The following is a 22,032-nucleotide window of genomic DNA, read 5'->3' as shown; positions in this document are numbered from 1 at the left end:
TAAGTGATGTTATACAATATTTGTTTTTCTCTTGCTGACTTACTTCACTCTGTATGACAGTCTCTAGGTCCATCCATGTCTCTGCAAATTTCACAGTTTCATTCCTTTTTATGGCTGAGTAATATTCCATTGTATATATGTACCACATTTCTTTATCCATTCTTCTGTTGATGGACATTTACGTTGCTTCCGTGTCCTGGCTATTGTAAATAGTGCTGCAATGAACACTGGAGTACACGTATGTTTTTTTTTTTTTTTTTAATTTTATTTTTTTATACAGCAGGTTCTTATTAGCCATCAATTTTATACACATCAGTGTATACATGTTAATCCCAACTGCCCAATTCATCACACCACCACCCCCACCTCCCCGCCGCTTTCCCCCCGTGGTGTCCATACGTTTGTTTTCTACATTTGTGTCTCAACTTCTGCCCTGCAAACTACTTCATCTGTACAATTTTTGTAGGTTCCACATATATGCATTAATATACGATACTTGTTTTTCCCTTTCTGACTTACTTCACTCTATATGACAGTCTCTAGATCCGTCCACATCTCAACAAATGACCTAATTTCGTTCATTTTTATGGCTAATATTCCATTGTATATATGTACCACATCTTCTTTATCCATTCTTCTCTTGATGGGCATGTAGGTTGCTTCCATGACCTGGCTATTATAAATAGTGCTTCAATGAATATTGGGGTGCATGTGTTCTTTTGCATTATGGTTTTCTCTGGGTATATGCCCAGCAGTGGGATTGCTGGATCATATGGTAATTCTATTTTTAGTTTTTTAAGGAACCTCCATACTGTTCTCCATAGTGGCTGAATCAGGTTACATTCCCACCAACAGTGCAAGAGGGTTCCCTTTTCTCCACACCCTCTCCAGCATTTGTTGTTTGTAAATTTTCTGATGATGCCCATTCTTACTGGTGTGAGGTGATACCTCATTGTAGTTTTGATTTGCATTTCTCTAATAATTAGTGATGTTGAGCATCTTTTCATGTGCTTCTTGGCCATCTGTATGTCTTTTTTGGAGAAATGTCTAATTAGGTCTTCTGCCCATTTTTGGATTGGGTTGTTTGTTTTTTTAATATCGAGCTGCATGAGCTGTTTATATACTTTGGAGATTAATCATTTATCCGTTGATTCATTTGCAAATATTTTTTCCCACTCTGAAGGTTGTCTTTTCGTCTTGTTTGTAGTTTGCTTTGCAAAAGCTTTTAAGTTTCATTAGGTCCCATTTGTTTATTTTTATTTTTATTTCCATTACTCTAGGAGGTGGATCAAAAAAGATCTTGCTGTGATTTATGTCAGAGAGTGTTCTTCCTATGTTTTCCTCTAAGAGTTTTATAGTGTCCAGTCTTACATTTAGGTCTCTAATCCATTTTGAGTTTCTTTTTGTATATGGCGTTAAGGAGTGTTCTAATTTCATTCTTATACATGTAGCTGTCCAGTTTTCCCAGCATCACTTATTGAATACACTGTCTTTTCTCCATTGTATATCCTTGCCTCCTTTGCCATAGATTAGTTGATCATAGGTGCGTGGGTTTACCTCTGGGGTTTCTATTCTGTCCCATTGATCTATGTTTCTGTTTTTCTGCCAGTACCATATTTTCTTGACTACTGTAGTTTTATAGGATAGTCTGAAGTCAGGGAGTCTGATTCCTCCAGCTCCACTTTTTTCCCTCAAGACTGCTTTGGTTATTCGGGGTCTTTTGTGTCTCTATACAAATTTTAAGAATTTTTGTTCTAGTTCTGTAAAAAATGCTATTGGTAATTTGATAGGGATTTCATTGAATCTATAGATTGCTTTGGGTACTATAGTCATTTTCACAATATTGATTCTCCCAATCCAAGAACATGGATATCTCTCCATCTGTTGGTATCATCTTTAATTTCTTTCATCAGTGTCTTATAGTTTTCTACATACAGGTGTTTTGTCTCCCTTGGTAGGTTTATTCCTAGGTATTTTATTCTTTTTGTTGCAGTGGTAAATGGGAGTGTTTCCTAAATTTCTCTTTCATATTTTTCATCATTACTCTATAGGAATGCAAGAGATTTTTGTGCATTAATTTTGTATCCTGCAACTTTACCAAATTCATTGATTAGCTCTAGCATTTTTCTGGTGTCATCTTTAGGATTCTCTATGTATAGTATCATGTCATCTGCAAACAGTGACAGTTTTACTTCTTCTCTTCCCAATTGTATTCCTTTTATTTCTTCTTTTCTCTGATTGCCATGGCTAGGACTTCCAAAACTATGTTGAATAATAGTGGCGAGAGTGGACAACCTTGTCTTGTTCCTGATCTTAGAGGAAATGCTTTCAGTTTTTCACCATTGAGAATGATGTTTGCTGTGGGTTTGTGGTCTATGGCCTTTATTATATTGAGGTAGGTTCCCTCTATGCCCATTTTCTGGAGAGTTTCTATCATAAAGGGGTCTTGAATTTTGTCAAAAGCTTTTTCTGCATCTATTGAGATGATCAAATGGTTTTTATTCTTCAATTTGTTAATATGGTATATCACATTGACTGATTTGCATATATTGAAGAATCCTTGTATCCCTGGGATAAATCCCACTTGATCATGGTGTATGATCCTTTTAATGTGTTGTTGGATTCTGTTTGCTAGTATTTTGTTAAGGATTTTTGCATCTATATTCATCAGTGATATTGGTCTGTAATTTTCTTTTTTTGTAGTATCTTTGTCTGGTTTTGGTATCAGGGTGATGGTGGCCTCATAGAACGAGTTTGGGAGTGTTCCTTCATCCGCAGTTTTTTGGAAGAGTTTCAGAAGGATGGGTATTAGCTCTTATCTAAATGTTTGATAAATTCACCTGTGAAGCCATCTGGTCTGGGACTTTTGATTGTTGGGAGATTTTTAATCACAGTTTCAATTTCATTACTTGTGATTGGTCTGTTCATATTTTCTGTTTCTTCCTGGTTTTTATTCTGTTCTGTGGCAGTGAATTCCACCATTTTGTCTTCCAGGTCACTTATCCGTTCTTCTGCCGCAGTTATTCTGCTATTGATTCCTTCTAGTGTAGTTTTCATTTCACTTATTGTATTGTTCATCTCTGTTTGTTTGTTCTTTCATTCTTCTAGGTCTTTGTTAAACATTTCTTGCATCTTCTCGATCTTTGCCTCCATTGTTTTTCCGAGGTCCTGGATCATCTTCACTATCATTATTCTGAATTCTTTTTCTGGAAGGTTGCCTATCTCCACTTCATTTAGTTATTTTTCTGGGGTTTTATCTTGTTCCTTCATCTGGTACATAGCCCTCTGCCTTTTCATCTTGTCTATCTTTCTGTGAATGTGGTTTTTGTTCCACAGGCTGCAGGATTGTAGTTCTTGCTTCTGCTGTCTGCCCTCTGGTGGATGAGGCTATATAAGAGGCTTATGCAAGTTTCCTGATGGTAGGGACTGGTGGTAGGTAGAGCTGACTGTTGCTCTGGTGGGAGGAGCTCAGTAAAACTTTAATCTGCTAGACTGCTTATGGGTGGGGCTGGGTTCCCTCCCTTTTGGTTGTTTGGCCTGAGATGACCTAACACTGGAACCTACCTGGGCTCTTTGTTGGGGCTAATGGCAGACTCCGGGAGGGCTCATGCCAAGGAGTCCTTCCCAGAACTTCTGCTGCCAGTGTCCTTGTCCCCACGGTGAGCCAAAGCCAGCCCCTGCCTTTGCAGGAGACCCTCCAGCAGCAGCAGGTAGGTCTGGTTCTGTCTCCCCTGGTGTCATTGCTCTTTGCCCTGGGTCCCGATGCACACACTACTTTGTGTGTGCCCTCCAAGAGTGGAGTCTCTGTTTCCCACAGTTCTGTCAAAGTCCTGCAATCAATTCCCAATAGGCTTCAAAGTCTGATTCTCTAGGAATTCCTCCTCCCATTGCTGGACCTCCAGGTTGGAAAGCCTGACGTGGGGCTCAGAACCTTCCCTCCAGTGGGTGGACTTCTGTATAAGTGTTCTCCAGTCTGTGAGTCACCCACCCAGCAGTTATGGGATTTGATTTTACTGTGATTGTGCCCCTCCTACCGTCTCATTGTGGCTTCTCCTTTGTCTTTGGATGTGGGGTATCTTTTTTTGGTGAGTTACAGTGTCTTCCTGTCGATGATTGTCCAGCAGCTAGTTGTGATTCTGGTGTTCTCACAAGAGGGAGTGAGAGCACGTCCTTCTACTCTGCCATCTTTGTTCCAATCTGGAGTGCACGTTTATTTTTGAATTATGGTTTTCTCCAGGTAAATCTGTGACCCATTTTGAGCTAAACATTTTGTATGGTCTGAGGTGTGCACCCCAGTCTTGTTTTGTTTGCATATGCCTATCCAATTGTTCTAGCACCATTTGTTGAAAAGACTGTGCTTTCTCCACTGAAAGCATACCTTTGTGGAAAATCTGCTGACCAGTTGTCTATGTATGTATGTGTCTATTTCTGGACTCTATTATTTTCCTTTGATATATTGTTGTCTGTCATGATACCACACTGTCTTGATTACTGTTGACTTATATTAAAAATCAGGTAGTGTTAGTCCTCCAATTTTGTTCTTTGTTTCTCTCTTTTTTTTTTATTATATTCACTAGTTTATTTTTTTAGATTCCACATATAAGTGATATCATACTGTTCTTTCTTTTTAAAGAGTTGTTTTGGCTATTGTAGATCTTTGCCTTTCCATATGACTTTTAGAATCATCTTGTCAATTTCTACAAAAAAGCCTACTAGGATTTTGATTGCCGTAATATTCAATCTGTGATCATCTTGACAATATTTAGTCTTCTGACCTATGAACACAATGTATCTCTCCACTTATTTAGGTCTTACTTAATTTCTCTCAGCAATATTTTTGTAATTTTCGGGAAACATCCTTTATCAGATTTATCCCTAAGTATTTCATATTTTTTGATGCTATTGTAAATGGTGTTTTTTCTGATGGCTTGTTGGTAATATATAGAATACAATTGATTGTCCTATATTGATCTTTTCTCCTGCAGCTTTGTTAAACTCACTTATTCCAGTACCTTTTTTGTAGGTTTCATAGGATTGCTTACATTAAACCATAAAATGAACTCTTAATAAATACAGTAAGTTTTTTATAGATGTCATTTATCAAGTTGAGGAAGTTCCCTTCTGTTCTAGATTGCTTAAAGTTTTTTTTGTTTTTAAAAAAGATGTTGGGGGTAGGAGTTTATTAATTAATTTATTTATTTTTGCTGTGTTGCATCTTCATTTCTGTGTGAGGGCTTTCTCTAGTTGTGGCAAGCGGGGGCCACTCTTCATCGCGGTGCGCGGGCCTCTCACTATGGCGACCTCTCTTGTTGTGGAGCACAGGCTCCAGACGCGCAGGCTCAGTAGTTGTGGCTCACGGGCCTAGTTGCTCCGTGGCATGTGGGATCCTCCCAGACCAGGGCTCAAACCCGTGTCCCCTGCATTAGCAGGCAGATTCTCAACCACTGTGCCACCAGGGAAGCTTTTTTTTTTTTTTTTTTTATCAGAAATGGATGTTGAATTTTGTCAAATCCTCGTCTGTATCTATTAAGGTGGTCATAAGGGCTTTTGAAAAATTTGTTAAGGTGATAAATCATATAGAATGATTTTTTTCAAACATTAAGTCAACCTTATATTAGAGTCGCTCCTCCATATCCGTGGATTCCACAAACAGGAATTCAAGCAACCTCAGATTGAAAATATTAACAAAATCCAGAGAGTTCCAAAAAGCAAAACTTGAATTTGCTGCACTCTGGCAGCTATTTATATAGTATTTACATTGTATTTACAACTATTTACATGGCATTTACATTCTATTAGATAATTATAAGTAATCTAGAGATGATTTAAAGTATATAGGAGAATGTAAATAGGTTATATGCAAATACTACGACATTTTATATAAGGGACTTGAGCACCCATGGATTTTTGGTATCCACAGGGGGGTCCTGGAACCAATTCTCCATGGATACCAAGGGATGACTTGGATAAATTCCACTTAGTTGTGATGTATTATCCTTGTTATATATTGTTGGATTTGATTTGCTCAATTTTGTTCAGAACTTTTACATCTACGTTCATGATAGATACTGGTTTGCAGTCTCTTTTCCTCTAGCATCTTTGTCCACTTTTGGTGACAGGGTAATGTTGGTCTCATGAAATAAGTTAGAAAATATTCCCTCCTTTTCAAATTCTGGAAGAGTCTGGCAGAACTGGTATTATTTCTTCCTTAAATGTCTGCTGGAATTCACCAGTAAAACGATTTGGGCCTGTAGTTTTCTTTGTGGGGAGGTTTTTAACTACAAATTCAGTTTCTTTGATATGGGGCTGTTCAGGTTATCTGTTTATCCTGACTGGTCTTCAGTAGTTTGTGTCTTTAAGGAATTTGTGCATTTCATCAAAGTTGCTGAATTTATAGAAATAGAGTTGTTCAACATAGTCCCTTATTATTTCTTCATACATGTAGAATGTATAGTTATGTCACTTATTTCATTATTACATTGTTAATTTGTGTCTTCTCTCCTTTTCTTTCCTGTTAAATCTGGTTAGCAGTTTATCAGTTTTATTGATCTTCTCAAAGTACAACTTTTGGTGTCATTGATTCTCTATTGTTTTTCTGTTCTCGATTTCGCTGATTTTACACTCTATATTTTCTTTCTTTTGTTACTTTTTTTTAAAGATTTATATATTATTTATTTTATTATTATTATTTTTTGGCTGCATCGGGTCTTAGTTGTGGCACACAGGATCTGTGTTGAGGCATGAAGGATCTTTCATTGTGGCACGTGGGCTTCTCTCTAGTTGTGGCATGCAGGTTTTCTCTTCTCTAGTTGTGGCGCACAGGCTCCAGGGTGCGTGGGCTCTGTAGTTTGCGGCACGCAGGCTCTCTAGTTGAGGCATGCAAGCTCAGTAGTTGTGGCACGTGGGCCTAGTTGCCCCGTGGCATGTGGGATCCTAGTTCCCTGACCAGGGATCAAACCCACGTCCCCTGTATTGTAAGGCAGATTCTTTACCACTGGACCACCAGGGAAGTCCCTCTTTTGTTTACTTGGAGTTGAATTTGCTCTTCATTCTCTAGTTTCTTAAGATGGAAACTGAGGTCACTTTTTAAAATTAATTAATTAATTATTTTTGGCCATGTTGGGTCTTCGTTTTTGAGCGCAGGCTTTCTCTAGTTGCAGCGAGTGAGGGCTACTCTTCATTGCAGTGCATGGGCTTCTCATTGTGTTGGCTTCTCTTGTTGCGGAGCACGGGCTCTAGGCATGCAGGCTTCAGTAGTTGTGGCTTGCGGTCTCTAGAGTGCAGGCTCAGTAGTTGTGACACACGGGCTTAGTTGCTCCACAGCATGTGGGATCTTCCTGGACCAGGGCTCAAACCCATGTCCCCTGCATTGGCAGGCGGATTCTTAACCACTGAGCCACCAGGGAAGTCCAGAAGCTGAGGTTATTGATTTGAGACATTTCTTCTTTGCTAACACAGACATTTAACGCTATAAACATATGATGACCAGCTCTTTGGGCTTTGAATAGCCTTCTGTCTGAAGCCCTCCTTCCTCCTCATGCTCTGCTAAGGCTCACATATAGCTCTGAGAGGGTGGACTCTGGAGCCAGGTTGCCCTGGCAATATTCTTGACTCTGCCACTTAGTAGTTGTGTGAACTTGCACAAGTTATTTAACCTCGCTGTCAGTTTGTCTGCAAAATACAGATAATAATAGTTGCTACCTCTGATGGTTAATTTTATGTGGCAACTTAGGTGGACCATGTTGCCCGGATATATGGTCAAACATTATTCTGGATGTTGCTGTGAGGATGTTTTTGGATGAGATTAACATTTAAATCAGTGGACTTTGAGTAAAGCAGATTGCCCTCCATAATGTGGGTGGGCCTCATCCAATCAGTTGATGGCTTGAACAGAACAAAAGATCTCCCTGAATAAGAAGGAATTCTCAAGCAGATGGCCTTCTGATTTGAACTGGAGCATTGGCTTTTCCTGGTTCTCCAACCTGATAGCCTTCAAACTTGAGCTGTGGCATCGGTTCATAGGGTTCTCCTGAGAATTAAAAGAATTAATATATGCAAAGCACTTACAACAGTTCATGGTACATAGTCAGTAAATGTAAGCTGCTGTATTACCATCATTATTATCACCATTGTTATTGTTATGAATGTAACTGTTGTCATCCATTCTCCTTGTTGCTATGAGCTGTTGGCCTCCAAGGCCCCCATATGCAACAGAGACACTGGCACATTATTTAATCTTCCTCTTTAACACCTGTCAACAGGACCAACTACATAATTTGCAGACCCCAGTTCAAAGTAAAAATGCAGACCCCTCGTTAAATAATTATTTAAGAATTTCAAGATGGCAGTAGCAGAGCATTAAATTAACTAACTATGGGGCCCTTATAAGAGTAGGGCCCTATTCGACTACACAGATCACACACCCATAAAGCTGGCCCTGCCTGCCAGCATCAGAAGCGATTTCCTACCCACGACTCTAGCTTCCTACTTCTTGAGCTTCCCACTAGTAACCTTCACTTCTACTTAATTTTCACAATATGCTCGCCTAATTCATGCATTTAAAAATACATACAGGACAGGGAATTCCCTGGCTGTCCAGTGGTTAGGACCCCTGCACTTCCACTGCAAGGGGCACGGGTTCCATCTCTGGTTGGGAAACTAAGATCCTGCAAGCCGTGACATGGCAAAAAAAAAAAAAAATACATACAGGAGTACCTCAAAGATGTTGCTTTAAAACTTTTCTGGATTGTGGTCCTGAGTGGTTAGCAAAACCAGAGAGAAAGAGAGGTTGGGCTGTTGTTAATTCATTCACTCAACAAATAATCACTGAATACCGACCATGAGTCAGGTTCTGAGTGACACCTACTTACTAGTAGGCAGAGTATTCGTAGACATTCTGAAAAGTTTAAAAATGTTATAAGTTTCACTTAAGCAATTCATATAATACAAATCAATATTTCTGTATTTACTCATGAAAGCCCTTTCCTGGATCCTAGAATGAAGAAGACACAAGTGGCACAGAGCCTCAGCCATTTCCCAGCTCGTGTATTAATCAGTGAGAAATAAACCTTTGTTGCTGTAAACCACTGAGATTTTGGACTCACAGCATAAAATATGGAAAGCTAACTAATACAGCAGCCATGTGTCCCATCAGGCTAACGAAAGAAACAGAATAGCCTATTACCATTAAGAGTTATTTAATGGAGTCCTTGTACAAAAACCAGCGATTAACTTGAGAACTAAAGAAACAAAACCCAGCTTTAACAGACAGCGAGAATAAAAGAGAGGTTAGTCCGGAAGGTTGTAACGAGGAGGTGATGCTTGAGTACCATCTACTCTCACAGAGTTTAAACTTTTATATTTTTACATATTAAAAGTAAAGCAGAGAACGGTTTACGTAAAGTTCCACATTTTACAAAGCTGTTTTACAATCACCCTCATTTTACAGATTAGGAAAGTGAGGCCCAATATGGCACAGTGGCCAGGACTCCCAGGTTGTCTGATACCAAAGTCTCTGCTTTCTCCTACATCACAGTATTACTTGGTAATTAATGCAAATCGCAGTTTTTAATCGGAATAAAATTATCCAGGTGGAAAGGCCTGGATAATTGTGATAAGCATAACCGCCCCAGCTACATAGCGCCCACAGAGAGGACTTCCCCAACTCGCACGCACCGCCACCGGCCCACCACCGAAAAACCAGGCGGACAAAACCTTACTTCCCCAGAGCGGTCCCCCTCCCTGCCTTTTTATCCTCCACCTTTCCCGGAAGGCCAAGTGGCGAGCAGTAGAACCAACGAGAGGGGAGAGAACGTGATTGGACTGCCCTGCATCACGTGACAAGCACAGGGCGTGTGATTTGGCTCCGGGCAAACGGAAGCGCCGGACGGAGGGTGGGTCTGGCCTGGGGGGAGGGGGGAACTAGAAACTTGGGGGAGGAGCTTGAGCGCCAGCCGCTGTCCCAGTTCTGCCAGCAATCGAATCTAAGTGTCTGGTTATTACCGTACCGCAGTACGTGCCTGGGCCGCGGTACTACAGTGTCCGGTCGCTCGCTTGCCAGGCAGGAGTAGCTGCGCGCGCGATCGGCAGCAGGGAATGGAAGCGGAGAACGCAGGCAGGTAAGGCCGGGGCGGGGCACCGCCCCTCCCCCCGCGCCCTTCGCCGGGTGGAGGGCCGCGGGCGCGCGCGCGCACGCACGCACGCAGGGGGTCTTTAAGGCCACGGCCCCAGTACAAAGGCCGGGGCCGCGCGTGCGCACTGGCGGCCTGCTCGGGCCGCCCGTTGCTTAGGTCTCTCAGACTGGGCGCCGCTTGCATCTGGGCTGCCTCCCCAGTCCTTCCCGGCACCCAGCCGGCTTAAAAATGCGATAATAAGCAACAAGCAGTCTCCGGTTAGTATTTGTTTCCGGTTACCTTTCTTGGCTATATTTCCCTTCACCCTCCATTACCGTGCGGAGCTGTAAGGATGTAGTATCACACGTATCACTCCAGGAGTTTTCATCTAAGAGTTGTAGATTTACTGTGTCTTCCTTCCTCAAAGGTGTACGTCAGGGGCAGAGGGTAGATAACATTGCCGCACTAGAGGTCTTGAATTCTGGGACTAGGAATAACACTCCCAAGAAGTCGTGTGAAATTATGTTCTAGTGGTCTTCGGGACTCCCTTAAGAATTTACTTGTAATATGTCGTTTGGGGAGTGTAAGAGGCGTGGAGAGTTTTGCAAAAGCAGAGATCTCGAAATTGGAACCCCAGACGGAAAGCCAAATGAACTAAATATGGTAACAGAGTCTTTAAAAAGGGAAAAAAAAAAAAGGTTTACATTGGAATACAGTACTGTTTGACCTAATGAAGAATTATCCTGACTTTCTGGCCATGGGGCCCTGAACTTGGGCAAGACACTAAACTTCTCTGGGCCTGTTCATGTCTGTAAAATAGGGCGTCTGTGGAATCCAGTTGTGACATGCTGTGAGTCGGCGTTATGTGGAAGGGGTGTGCTTAAGTAACCAACATAGATTGTCTTAGAGTTTAGGGAAGGAGATATATGTAGATAAAGTGCAGACTTCATCTTGACATTATGAATCAAATCCTGAAATAATTCCATTTCTTTCCGTGAAGAACTTTACAAATAGAAGAATTCACCAAAACTTGTGGAAATCACTCTCTGTGATCTTCGGATCTGAATTGAAACCTGGGTAACACCTTCCATGAAGTAAATTACAGTCATCTCTCCGTATCCGCGGGAGATTTGTTCCAGTCCCCTCGCGAACACCAAAATCTGGACGCTCAATACCTGAAATAAAATGGCAGAGTCCGGTCGGCCATCATGCCTGTTCCGGAATGCAGATTTGGGGAGGGCTGGTTGTTCACATTGTCAGACCGTACTCAGTGTCTTGCAGCAAAGTAATAGGTCTCTCTGGTACAATGTTTAGCTCAAAATTGTCTGTCTTATATTTGGTCTTAACTTAATCCATTGGGTTATAGATCATTTTTTATTTTGATTTGCAAAGCTTTCACCTTGGGAAATACGGAGAATTCTGTGTTAGTACTCTCAGGAGTTTATCCTTGGGCATTCTGAAATGACTCAGGCCCCAGGTAATCCTGAGAAAGTGGTTCTCTGTCATCCTTGACTTTGTGCTAATCAAGGAATGGCATGGAACTTTGGGTATAGTGAATTTGCTATTTACTTTGGAAGATTAATTTCAAAAAATTCAAAGAAAAGAATTCCATAGATATAGCCCCCTTTTTAAAAAAAGAGAGAATATTTCAAGAGTCTAAACAAGTGCTTACAGTCTAACCAGAGGGAAAAAGGAAGAGGACCAGTATGTTTCTAATGAGCTCAAGCATGAAAAGGACGTTTACCAAAGATGGGAAGTAGGATGCCAAGTCAAAAATGACTGGAAACGTGTGACACAGACCACCGAGAATACAGACAGTTAAGATTAACCCTCAGATGAGATTGGGCTTTCTAGAAATGTTAAAGAGACCAAGAACTTTTTTGAGTTAGTGTGGACAATAAGAAGGACAAGAAAGATTTGGGTTTTCTGCCTTGTTCACTGGCATGTTGTTAGTAGATGACAGAAAATATAAGCACTTAGTTCTGATTTTGATTTTTCATTTCATGTTAAGAAAAATGATTGTAGATGGAAAATGGCAGAATGATTGTTAGGTTTAAAGCTCAAGATCAATGAGGTCATTTAAGAGAACTTTTAGCAGCTCTAACAGAAATCATGTTTCCTGACCCAGATGAGTTGTATTTCAAGTGAGAGGCCAGATTACAGCATTCTTTAATAACTTGTAGACAACAGGAGAGGGGCCTAAAGTCCGAAAATAAACACATGGATCCCTTTTATTTTCCACAGGTGGAGTCTGTCGTGGAATTTATTGACTTTGATCCTAAATAAAATTTTTACTTCTCAGCGGTTATTGAACATATTTAAAAGGAACTAGTGACCACTAAGGTACAGTATAAGTTCAGAATAAAGCAAGACCTACCAGGCTAGGTTCATTCCCTTTTTGATAATGATACTAGGCTAGACAGCATCAGAAGGTGGATGACAGGGGTACCTAGAATATTTAATCATCCCCTGTTGTCTTTGTTTTTGTTACAACAAATGTATTACATAGCAGGCACTGTTTTAAGTGTTTTACATGTGTTAACTAATTTTATTCTCATAATCAATGAATTAGGTGCTTCTGTCCCCATTTTACAGATGTGGAAGCTGGGACATAAAGAGGTTAAGGAACCTGCCTACAGAACTAGTAAATGGCAGAGCTGAAATTTGAACCCACACAGTGTAGCTTCAAAGTCAGCCTCCCTAACATCTGTACGTTTTGTGGGCAAGATAAGGATAGACTGGTGGCAATCCTCTTAGGTGAAATCAAAACTGCTTTACTACTGAGAGTCAAGGCCAGCCTGAAGAGAGGTCTATACTGATGTGCCATGTAGTCCTACCCCAACTTTTCAGTGTTTAACAACTTCAAGGTGCTGACGGCATGCTGATAAAATATTTGAGTGACCCAACGCTGTGAGGGGTTTGTGGAATTGATAGATTGAGTCAGAATCCAGGTCAATCCCAACTGGCTGGAACGTGAATCATCTATTACAAAAAGAGGCACAATCCTGTGCTTAAGTATAGAAAGAACAGTGTTGCAGGTATGAGGTGAGGGAGCCGTGATACAGGGCAGTTTCCATTGATGGCAAATTCAGTATGAATCAACAGTATAAGGTGGGTGCCAATAAAGCTAATGTAATGATTTTGTAATGTCTCCAGAATGAGGAAGTTGATAGCCCTGCTCAGTTTCAGGATGATGAGGCTATGGAGTATTTTTATTTTGTTTTATCCTAAGCACTAGAAAAATGACCAGATAGTGAGGAAACCTGAAATTATGCTATATGCACAATAGTTAAATGAGTTGGGGTTCTGGCTCATTCTCAGTTTCTTGTGTTTACAGTTTCTAGTAGACCCTGCACAGTAAGTACCCAGTAATGCATGGTGAATACACGCACTTCCACTTAGCAATATTGAATGTAGGCTTTAAATAGTTGTAATGTATTCCATCATAATTTATGTAACTAGTCCCGTTTAGTTGAGCATTTGGATTATTTAGCATTGATGGTTATTTTGTAAGTATTCAGTGTTGTGTATGCTTGTTTAAATGAAGGTAATCAAATGTTGGTATAGAGTGAATGTTTGTGTCCTTCCAGAATTCATATGTTGCAACCTAACATATGGTTAGGTTATTTGGAGGTGGGGCCTTTGGGAGGTGATTAGGTCATGAGGGCAGAGCCCTCCGAATTGGAATTAGTGCCCTTGTAAAAGAGATCCCAGAGAGATCCCTCACCCCTTCCCCCGTGTGAGGACACAGCAAGAAGTCAACCTAAAATGAGCCATAAAGCAGGCCCTCACCAGTCACTAAATCTGCCAGCACTTTGAACTTGGACTTCCCAACCTCCAAAACTGTGAGAAATAAATATTTGTTGTTTATAAGCCACTCAGTCTATGGTGTTTTGTATAGCAACCTGAACAAACTAAGACAAATATATTTAGAAAAAAAGCAACTTACATCTTTAAAATAGTAGAAAATAACTGAAGGTTAAAGAAATTGGAGTCATTCATCTTAGAGAAACCTTAAAGAGTTAGTTTTTTGGGTTTTTTGTTTGTTTTAATTTTTATTGGAGTATAGTTGCTTTACAGTGTTGTGTTAGTTTCTGCTGTACAGCAAAGTGAATCAGTTATACGTATACATATATCCTTTCTTTTTTAGATTTGCTTCCCATTTAGGTCACCACAGAGCATTGAGTAGAGTTCCCTGTGCTATACAGGAGGTTCTCATTGGTTATCTGTTTTATGCATAGTTGTGTATAGATGTCAATCCCACTCTCCCAATTCATCCCACCGCCCCGAGTTAGTTTTTTGAAATGCAGCAAAATCTGAATTAACTGGACTCCTTAGTCAACTCTGTCTGTGTGTGTGTATGCTTGTGTGCACACGCATGCCCGTGTGTGTTTTGAGAAAGACCTTTGGAAAATACACACTTTATCACTTTCAGACAGTGGTAAAAAACCAGGCCTTTGAGCACTGTTGTTCAGGTGAAGGGGGTGTAAATGGAGGCTAGGAGAGAGGAAAGGGTTAACTGCAGGAAAGGGGGAGAGGTGTCCAGAACATATGTGTGTGTGGACAAACACAGATGATAGGAGAGAAAAGTCAACAAGGGGAAATAAAGTCATTTATCATGCTCGGAAGTTTGATATCAGGGAATTATAAAAAATTAAAATGCTTTGGGGTTCGTTCCGAGTCTGGACAGGTTTGGTCTTATTTCCTACACTTTCTCCATATATGTGGAAATCACGGAATCTCACCCCTCATTTTCATGGGGAGGGAACGGAGGTCCTGAGAGGATGCTAAGTGCTCCTCTGTTGCTGTCTCTAATACAGAGAAAATTGGTGTTCATAAATATTGCAGAATTCTGAATTAGGAAGTGGCAGTTATCCTATATAAATATAACAAATGTATTTAGGAAATATTTTCACATTAAGGTTGAAATAGGTTCATGCTGCTTCCAAATTTAACCATTATTAGATAATAGAAAAGTAAATTATCCAGAACTTTAGTTTCCTAGCATTCAGGTTCATAAAGTGTTTGGTACAGGTGTAATGCTGTCTTCTCCAAGTAGTAAGAACGTTGTAGTCCACCCTCTTTCCTTTTGTTCCGGCTGTTAGGAAGCTGTTAAGATAATCAAGCTAAATTGAATGCTCAAAAATAGTACATTACCTCAGAATTTATACATTCTGTTTTTCATAGCTTTCTCTATTTCTTTTCTACTTAAGCTTACTGTAAAGTGCCAGGAATAATTTTAGAAAGATTAAGGGACACATCCATATTATAGCCAAGTTTCTGGATTTTTTTAAAAAAATTGATGCATATCTCTTAAAATAAGACCACATTTTCTCTTCCGTATTTTTCACTTTTTCTTCAGCCAGCTGAATTCTGAAATTTTGGTTTTCAGTTTCTGAAAGTCAGAATTTAATGACCCCTAAATATGCTAAAGGAGCCACATTTTGGAAATTCATTTTTTGAAGTCCAGAATCCTTTTGTAATGGGAATGGTGTTTCCCTTGTCTTCATATTTTTAAGAGTGGATTTTTGTGAAGTGCTCAAAATGGGACAAATATGTGAAACTCTGAGAGCCGTAACAATAAACATGGGGGAGAGTGAGACGCTGCCTTCCTGACAATGCGACACTCACTTATTGTGACCACATGAGTTTTCTTGTATATATTCTAGCTAAAAGGGGCTATTAGATCTCAGGAAACCATCACTGGCCACAGTCCGAAGTCACAGTGCGTTTTACTGGAATTTCCAAGGGTAGCCACATGAGATCTCTCGACTAACCTAGCTATATAACCAGCTCCTCGTTAGCATATCTCAGTCATAAACACAGCCAGTATTTGGACAATTTATCCAAAAGTGCTATGAATATTATTAAAGAAAAGTGTGAAAAAAGAGAACATTTGACTTTGTGCCAGGCAAGGTTTAAGCCCTTTGCTTCTTTTCAGTTTTACAACTTAACTTCTAGTCCTTGTCTACATACTTTCTCCATGAGCAGCCTTAGCTCACAATGTTATTTTGTATTCTTTTACACTTTATTATATATTAAACATTTTCTGTGCTTTTACATATCAATAAATTTAATTTTTAGTAGCTGCATAGTAGACTCATGTTAATGTACTATAGTTTACTAAATCATTGTATTGTCTTTATTTTTTCATATAATTTGAAAACAATGTATTTAAAGAAATAAAACTCTTAAGATACATAGTTTAATATCTTTCTCACTAATTCTTCATCTTTTCTTTACCATCTTACCCTTAAAGATAGCTTGAAGCTAGAATGCTTCCCCATTGTTTTGTCCATTGAGATTGGGCCCCTGTTTTTCTTTGAGCATCCAGTGTTCTAGCCTAGCCACCCACAGGTAGTTTGTAACCCTGTGTCTGCCTGGGCCGTTTAAGTTTATCCTGGGGAATGTCTTAGTTTGCCTTCTTTTTTTAAGAACCAAGTTATTAAGGTATGATTTACATGTTGTAAAGTTCATGCATTTACCGTGGACTAGTTTGCCTTTTTAACCTCAGCTTTCTGAGCACCCTGTTTTCCTTGTCCACACATCACAGAAAAAGAAACTATTAAGCTTGCCACAGAAAACATGGCTTTTCTCTCCAAATGGTAAATGGTACTTATCCATTTTATTTCCTAGTGTTTTTCTTCCTTCTGCATATTTAGTGGCATTTTTTTGGCGTCAGCTGTAACTCAGGTTTCATAAAATGTGGGTTTACTTCCCTAGCTTTTTGCTGATAGCAACAGCTTGGGGTAGTGGTTTATAGTCACCAGAAATATTTTTAGCATTTGTTTTCTGTGAAGGGCCTGTGTTCCTTACATTGAACCGAACACTTTGAACAGAGTTTAAATCGTGTTCAGAAGAGAGGTTTAGAGTAGTCTTTTCCATAAATTCACAGATATTTATGGAAATGTCCATTTCTAGTCCTCATTTAGTGGCAAAAAACCCCCAGCAACCGTTAAAAAAAACAGATCCAATGAATACATAAGTAAACAGGCAAGTAAATCAAAAGAGAACCTTAAGTTCTTAAGGAATGGGGAGATGTTGGTCAAAGGGTACAAACCTCAAGTTATAAGATTAACAGGTTCTGGGGATCTGATGTACGGCGTGGTGATTATAACGAATAGTGCTGAAGGATATACTTGAAAGTTGCTGAGAGAGCAGATCTGAAATGTTCTCACCACAAGAAAGAAATGGTAATTATGTGCCCTGGTGGAAGTGTTAGCTAAGGCTATGGTGGTAATCATTTTGCAGTATATGTGTGTCAGATCAACACTGTTGTACACCTTGAACAATGCTACATGTCAACTATATCTCAATAAAACTGAAAAAAAAAGTTTAAATTGCAGGGGATCTTTGTGACAAGAGGATTAAATACTGAAGGTAGGAATACAAATTATTTTTGTGGATATTTCAACCCTGTATGGGCTGGTGGGCCTTTCAACTGTCTACTAGAAAATTCCCATGATCTCATTTCAGGGAAGTACAGGCTTACCTGACAGGACTGGTAAGCTTTACTGATGACACATTTTGTCATTAACACAGTGTGAGAGTTAATTATAGATGGTTAGTAGGCACCCAGTAAAGGATGGGTAAATGTGTACATATGGGAAGAGATCTTCTTCCCCTCTTTGCTCCTGTTGTCAACTCTAAATAAATACTATAATCTGGTTACAAACATTTGGATCCTGACGGTTTTTTAGAGCTGATCATCGAACCTTACGTTTGGGTAATTTTGTCTTCTTGTCTTATCCTTAATTGTTCTTTCAGCTGTTCCCTTCAGCACGCGCAAGCTTTTTATACATTTCCATTCCAACAAACGATGGCTGAAGTTCCTATGGCAGTTATGAATGAACAAGAAATGCCGGAAGTTCCAGCCCCAGCTCCTGCTCAGGAACCCACACAAGGTAGTTTTCACCAGGATACTTGGGAAAATTAGCTACTGCATTAGCCAACATATTTAAGAAAGGGTTTAATGATGAATTTTTTTTTTTGCGGTACGCGGGCCTCTCACTGTTGTGGCCTCTCCCGTTGCGGAGCACAGGCTCCGGACGCGCAGACTCAGCGGCCATGGCTCACGGGCCCAGCCGCGCTCCGCGGCATGCGGGATCTTCCCGGACCAGGGCACGAACCCGTGTCCCCTGCATCGGCAGGCAGACTGTCAACCACTGTGCCACCAGGGAAGCCCTTATGATGGATTTTAACTCTGTTTTTGTGTTAAAAAATTTAATCCACTTTTTAAGTACTTAATAAGTGCCAGGCACTGTGATAGGTTTTGGGGAATAAAAGAACATGGATCCTGCCCTCAAATATCTCCTAATCTAGTCAACATGGAACTCCTCTGTACACTAAGTGGTGCAGAGGGGCACAGGATGCTGCGGGGCTGGCACCTAACTTGGACTGAGGCTCAGACGCAGCTTCCCAGAGCTCTGAAATTCAGCAGTGAGGGAGTAGCACGTGAAGCACATGACAAATGGGTTGGGGAAAATTCCAGGCCAAGGGAGCAGTGTGCACCGAACCACAGACATGAAGAAGCATGACACAGTTGAAAAACCGTGATTCTGTGTTATTGGAGTCTGGAGTATAGCAAAGAAATGGTGAGAGGTGAGGCTGGATTAGGAGTCAGTCGAGGCTTCTTGTTTAACCTAAAGAATGTGTGTTCTATTCTGAAGGCGATAGGAAGCTGTTGAGAGAATGGAATTAGAGGGGGGCTTAAACAGATTGATATTTTAATATCATAGAGGATAGACTATAATAGAGATATACCATACTACGTATCTAATAATAATAATATATATGATAATATGGTAGAGAGCAGGGCAGAACTTGGAGGTGAGGCCGTGGTTCATGGATTTCTTGCTGGAAGTGAGGGAGAAAGAGGTACCGTTCACCAAGACAGGGAATTAGAAGAGAGGAGAACAGATTTGGGGGTGGATGGTGGAGAGGGTAACGATTTTCCTCAGCGTAGCAGTACGGTGTAAGGAATGTGCTCAGAGTTTCAGTTTTTGGTTGCAGGAGCACATCTAACTCCACTGCGTTGGAGATCCACCCTGCCCTCGACTCCTCTGTCTTTCCGGGCAGGGGCACTAGGACTTCTCCAGCCACCAGCTGATGGAGATGGACCCCTTGGCATAGGGAGTGGCTGAAGCAGTGTGAGGAGGAGAAGAGAGGACGGATGGGAGGCTCAGTTGAGGAAACGCCAAATAGTAGCGGAATGGGATAGGGGCCCGAGAAATGAAGTGCCGCGGTAAAGCGTTACGGATGACAAAATCAAGACCCCCTTTGGGTAATTTTATGACCCTGGTGCTTGTCCACAGGTAATTTTCCCCCAAGGAACATTTGCCATTGTCTGGAGATACCTTTGATTGCAATGACTGGCAGGGTGCTACTGGCACCTAGTGGGTAGAGGCCCCAGTTGCTGTTAAACATACTTGAATGTACAGGACAGGCCCTCACAGCCCCAAATCATTCAGCCTAAAATGTCAGTAGGGCCAAGATTGAGAAACTCTGCTTGAGGTCCTGAGATCAGAGCCCTAGTCTTCCCTTTTGACAAGTACTGCCAGCCCAGAGAGTCCATCCCCAGCATGTCTCAATTCACCTCTTCGACTGTGTGGGGAACAGGATATACGCTCAGTCCCTAAAACAAGCCCACAAGCCGTTTGAGTTCTGCTGGAAATTACGGGGAAACTGAATTAAAATGTTTCCCTTCCTCCCTGTTTTTCTATTTATTCTTTCATTTGTTGACTTAACTATTTATGTATTTATATTTAGAATGCTTATAAAATGGTACATAGATACTTTGTGTCCCTGGGGAGGCCAAGATGCCCGGTAATAGTGTGTGGAAAGTCAATCTATGATTATAAAGGACGTTTCCTCCCAAGAACGGCTAGCAGAGGAAGGAGGGTGGGGTTGAGGCCACATAGACCCAGAAGGGAGGTAGAGGCATTGCAAAGGGGAGTGATGTTGGGAAATAAAAAAGTAGAAAGGATGTTGATGGGGTGACTTTTCTGGGAAAGCTGCTAAAGCTTGTAAGTTAAGGTTTTTTGCATCTACGTCTTGGAAATCATTGTGTTTCAGAAACTCCAAAAGGAAGGAAAAGAAAACCCAGAACAACAGAACCAAAAACACCAGTGGAACCCAAAAAACCCACTGAAGCCAAAAAATCTGGCAAGTCCACAAAATCAAAAGAAAAGCAAGAAAAAATTACAGACACATTTAAAGTGAAAAGAAAAGTAGACCGGTTCAATGGTGTTTCAGAAGCTGAACTTTTGACCAAGACTCTACCGGACATTTTGACCTTCAATCTGGACATTGTGATTGTAAGGATATTTGTTCTCCTTTGGTTTTATAAGTAGCATTAGTGGGTTAACTTTACTTAACCATATCCTTGCAAATAGCATTTTGTTTTGCTGAAAAGAACCATTTCAAACTCCTCTTGGTAGTAAATGGAGTCACCTTCTTAAGGTTGTATTGTATGGGTGAGTTTAAGAGGGTGGGCTCCGGGGCAGGGCTGTCTGCTTTCACATCCTGCCACATGGGTATGACCACGGACAAGCCTGAACCTTCCTAAACCCCTGTTTCCTCATTGGTGAAGCAGGGGTGATGACAGGATGAAGGTGGATCCTTTGGCATAGGGATTGCAATTACATAAAATAACCCACGTGACTCACTTAGGCTGCGTGACGCCTGTGGGTTCTCCGTACATGATAACGCTGATTTTGGACTTTGATTTTTGTCAGTAACTTTGATTTTTGTCAGTAAGCAACATCAGCATGGAAACAACTGTGTAGATGATGTGGAGTCAGCTGCTTGTTGGGAGTTAGAAGCAGACTTGTGGCTGGACCTGGGCTCAGGTTGATTGGTTGCTCCAGCTCCTCTCTCTTTCCAGCCCAGTTGGGCGTGAGGCTGCTGGGCATATGAGGGAGTCAAACTGGTTTTTAAAAACAACACCAAAACTTTTAATATAAAGGAAATCTCTTTCCTCAAAATGGAATACTTTTTTCAGGTCAAGAGTTGGTACTTGATAAAGCAATAGCTTCTGATGCTGGATTAGATTTTTATTTTAATCAATTCAGTTTTATCCACCACTCCTCCATGGAAGCCCTAAGACTTAAGCCTACTTTTCAAGACTAAAATGTACAAACATTTTGTTTTGTAGATTGGCATAAACCCAGGACTAATGGCTGCTTACAAAGGGCATCATTACCCTGGACCTGGAAACCATTTTTGTAAGTGGTTACCTTTTTTATTTATTTATTTTATTTTTAAAAATATTTATTTATTTGGCTGCATCAGGTCTTAGTTGTAACACACGGGGTCTTCGTTGTCACATGTGGGATCTTTGTTGTGGCATGCGAACTCTTAGTTGCAGCATGTGGGATCTAGTTCCCTGACCAGGGGAAGGCCCCCTGCATTGGGAGCATGGAGTCTTAGCCACTGGACCACCAGGGAAGTCCCTGTGGCTACCTTTTTTAATATTTTACTTTTAAACTAGATATTCTTGTTAACAGTTTGGGTCTTGGGTTTTTTTTTTTGTTTTTTTTTTGCGGTACGCGGGCCTCTCACTTTTGTGGCCTCTCCCGTTGCGGAGCACAGGCTCCGGACGCGCAGGCTCAGCGGCCATGGCTCACGGGCCCAGCCGCTCCGCGGCATGTGGGATCCTCCCGGACCGGGGCACGAACCCGTGGCCCCTGCATCGGCGGGTGGACTCTCAACCACTGCGCCACCAGGGAAGCCCTGGGTCTTGTTTTTTTAAAAACCAAATTGTGTTTTTTAAAAAGAAACTATATGGTTGAGTAAATATAATACATCTTTTCTATGTGTTTTTACACAAAAATAAAAGGTTTAGAAATGATCTGGCACTGTTAACATTTTGATGTATAAGAGTGGCGGGGCGGGGGTCCCCGCGGGGGCGGGGGGTGAG

The 22,032-nt window shown here is 40.9% G+C and overlaps 1 protein-coding gene across 4 annotated transcripts in view; it reads left to right on the top strand.

Moving 5' to 3' along the window:
• Positions 1-22,032, top strand: part of TDG (thymine DNA glycosylase) — a 31,989-nt gene that overhangs the window by 2,157 nt on the left and 7,800 nt on the right. For 2 of the 4 annotated variants that reach the window (XM_024732132.1, XM_024732134.1), the window contains exons 1-4: positions 9,941-10,118; positions 17,880-18,016; positions 20,187-20,428; positions 21,268-21,337. In XM_024732132.1, coding sequence (XP_024587900.1) covers positions 10,096-10,118; positions 17,880-18,016; positions 20,187-20,428; positions 21,268-21,337 — 472 coding nt within the window. In that variant the 5' untranslated portion in view covers positions 9,941-10,095. Of the gene's footprint in view, positions 1-9,940; positions 10,119-12,356; positions 12,456-17,879; positions 18,017-20,186; positions 20,429-21,267; positions 21,338-22,032 lie in introns of those variants that run through there. The other 2 variants (XM_024732135.1, XM_024732136.1) reach the window with 2 other exon arrangements.

Source organism: Neophocaena asiaeorientalis, unplaced genomic scaffold (genome assembly GCF_003031525.2).
Source record: "Neophocaena asiaeorientalis asiaeorientalis breed wild unplaced genomic scaffold, Neophocaena_asiaeorientalis_V1.1 scaffold418, whole genome shotgun sequence".
In the NCBI taxonomy this organism is placed as follows: Eukaryota; Metazoa; Chordata; class Mammalia; order Artiodactyla; family Phocoenidae; genus Neophocaena; species Neophocaena asiaeorientalis.
This window is presented reverse-complemented; position numbering and strand designations above follow the sequence as displayed.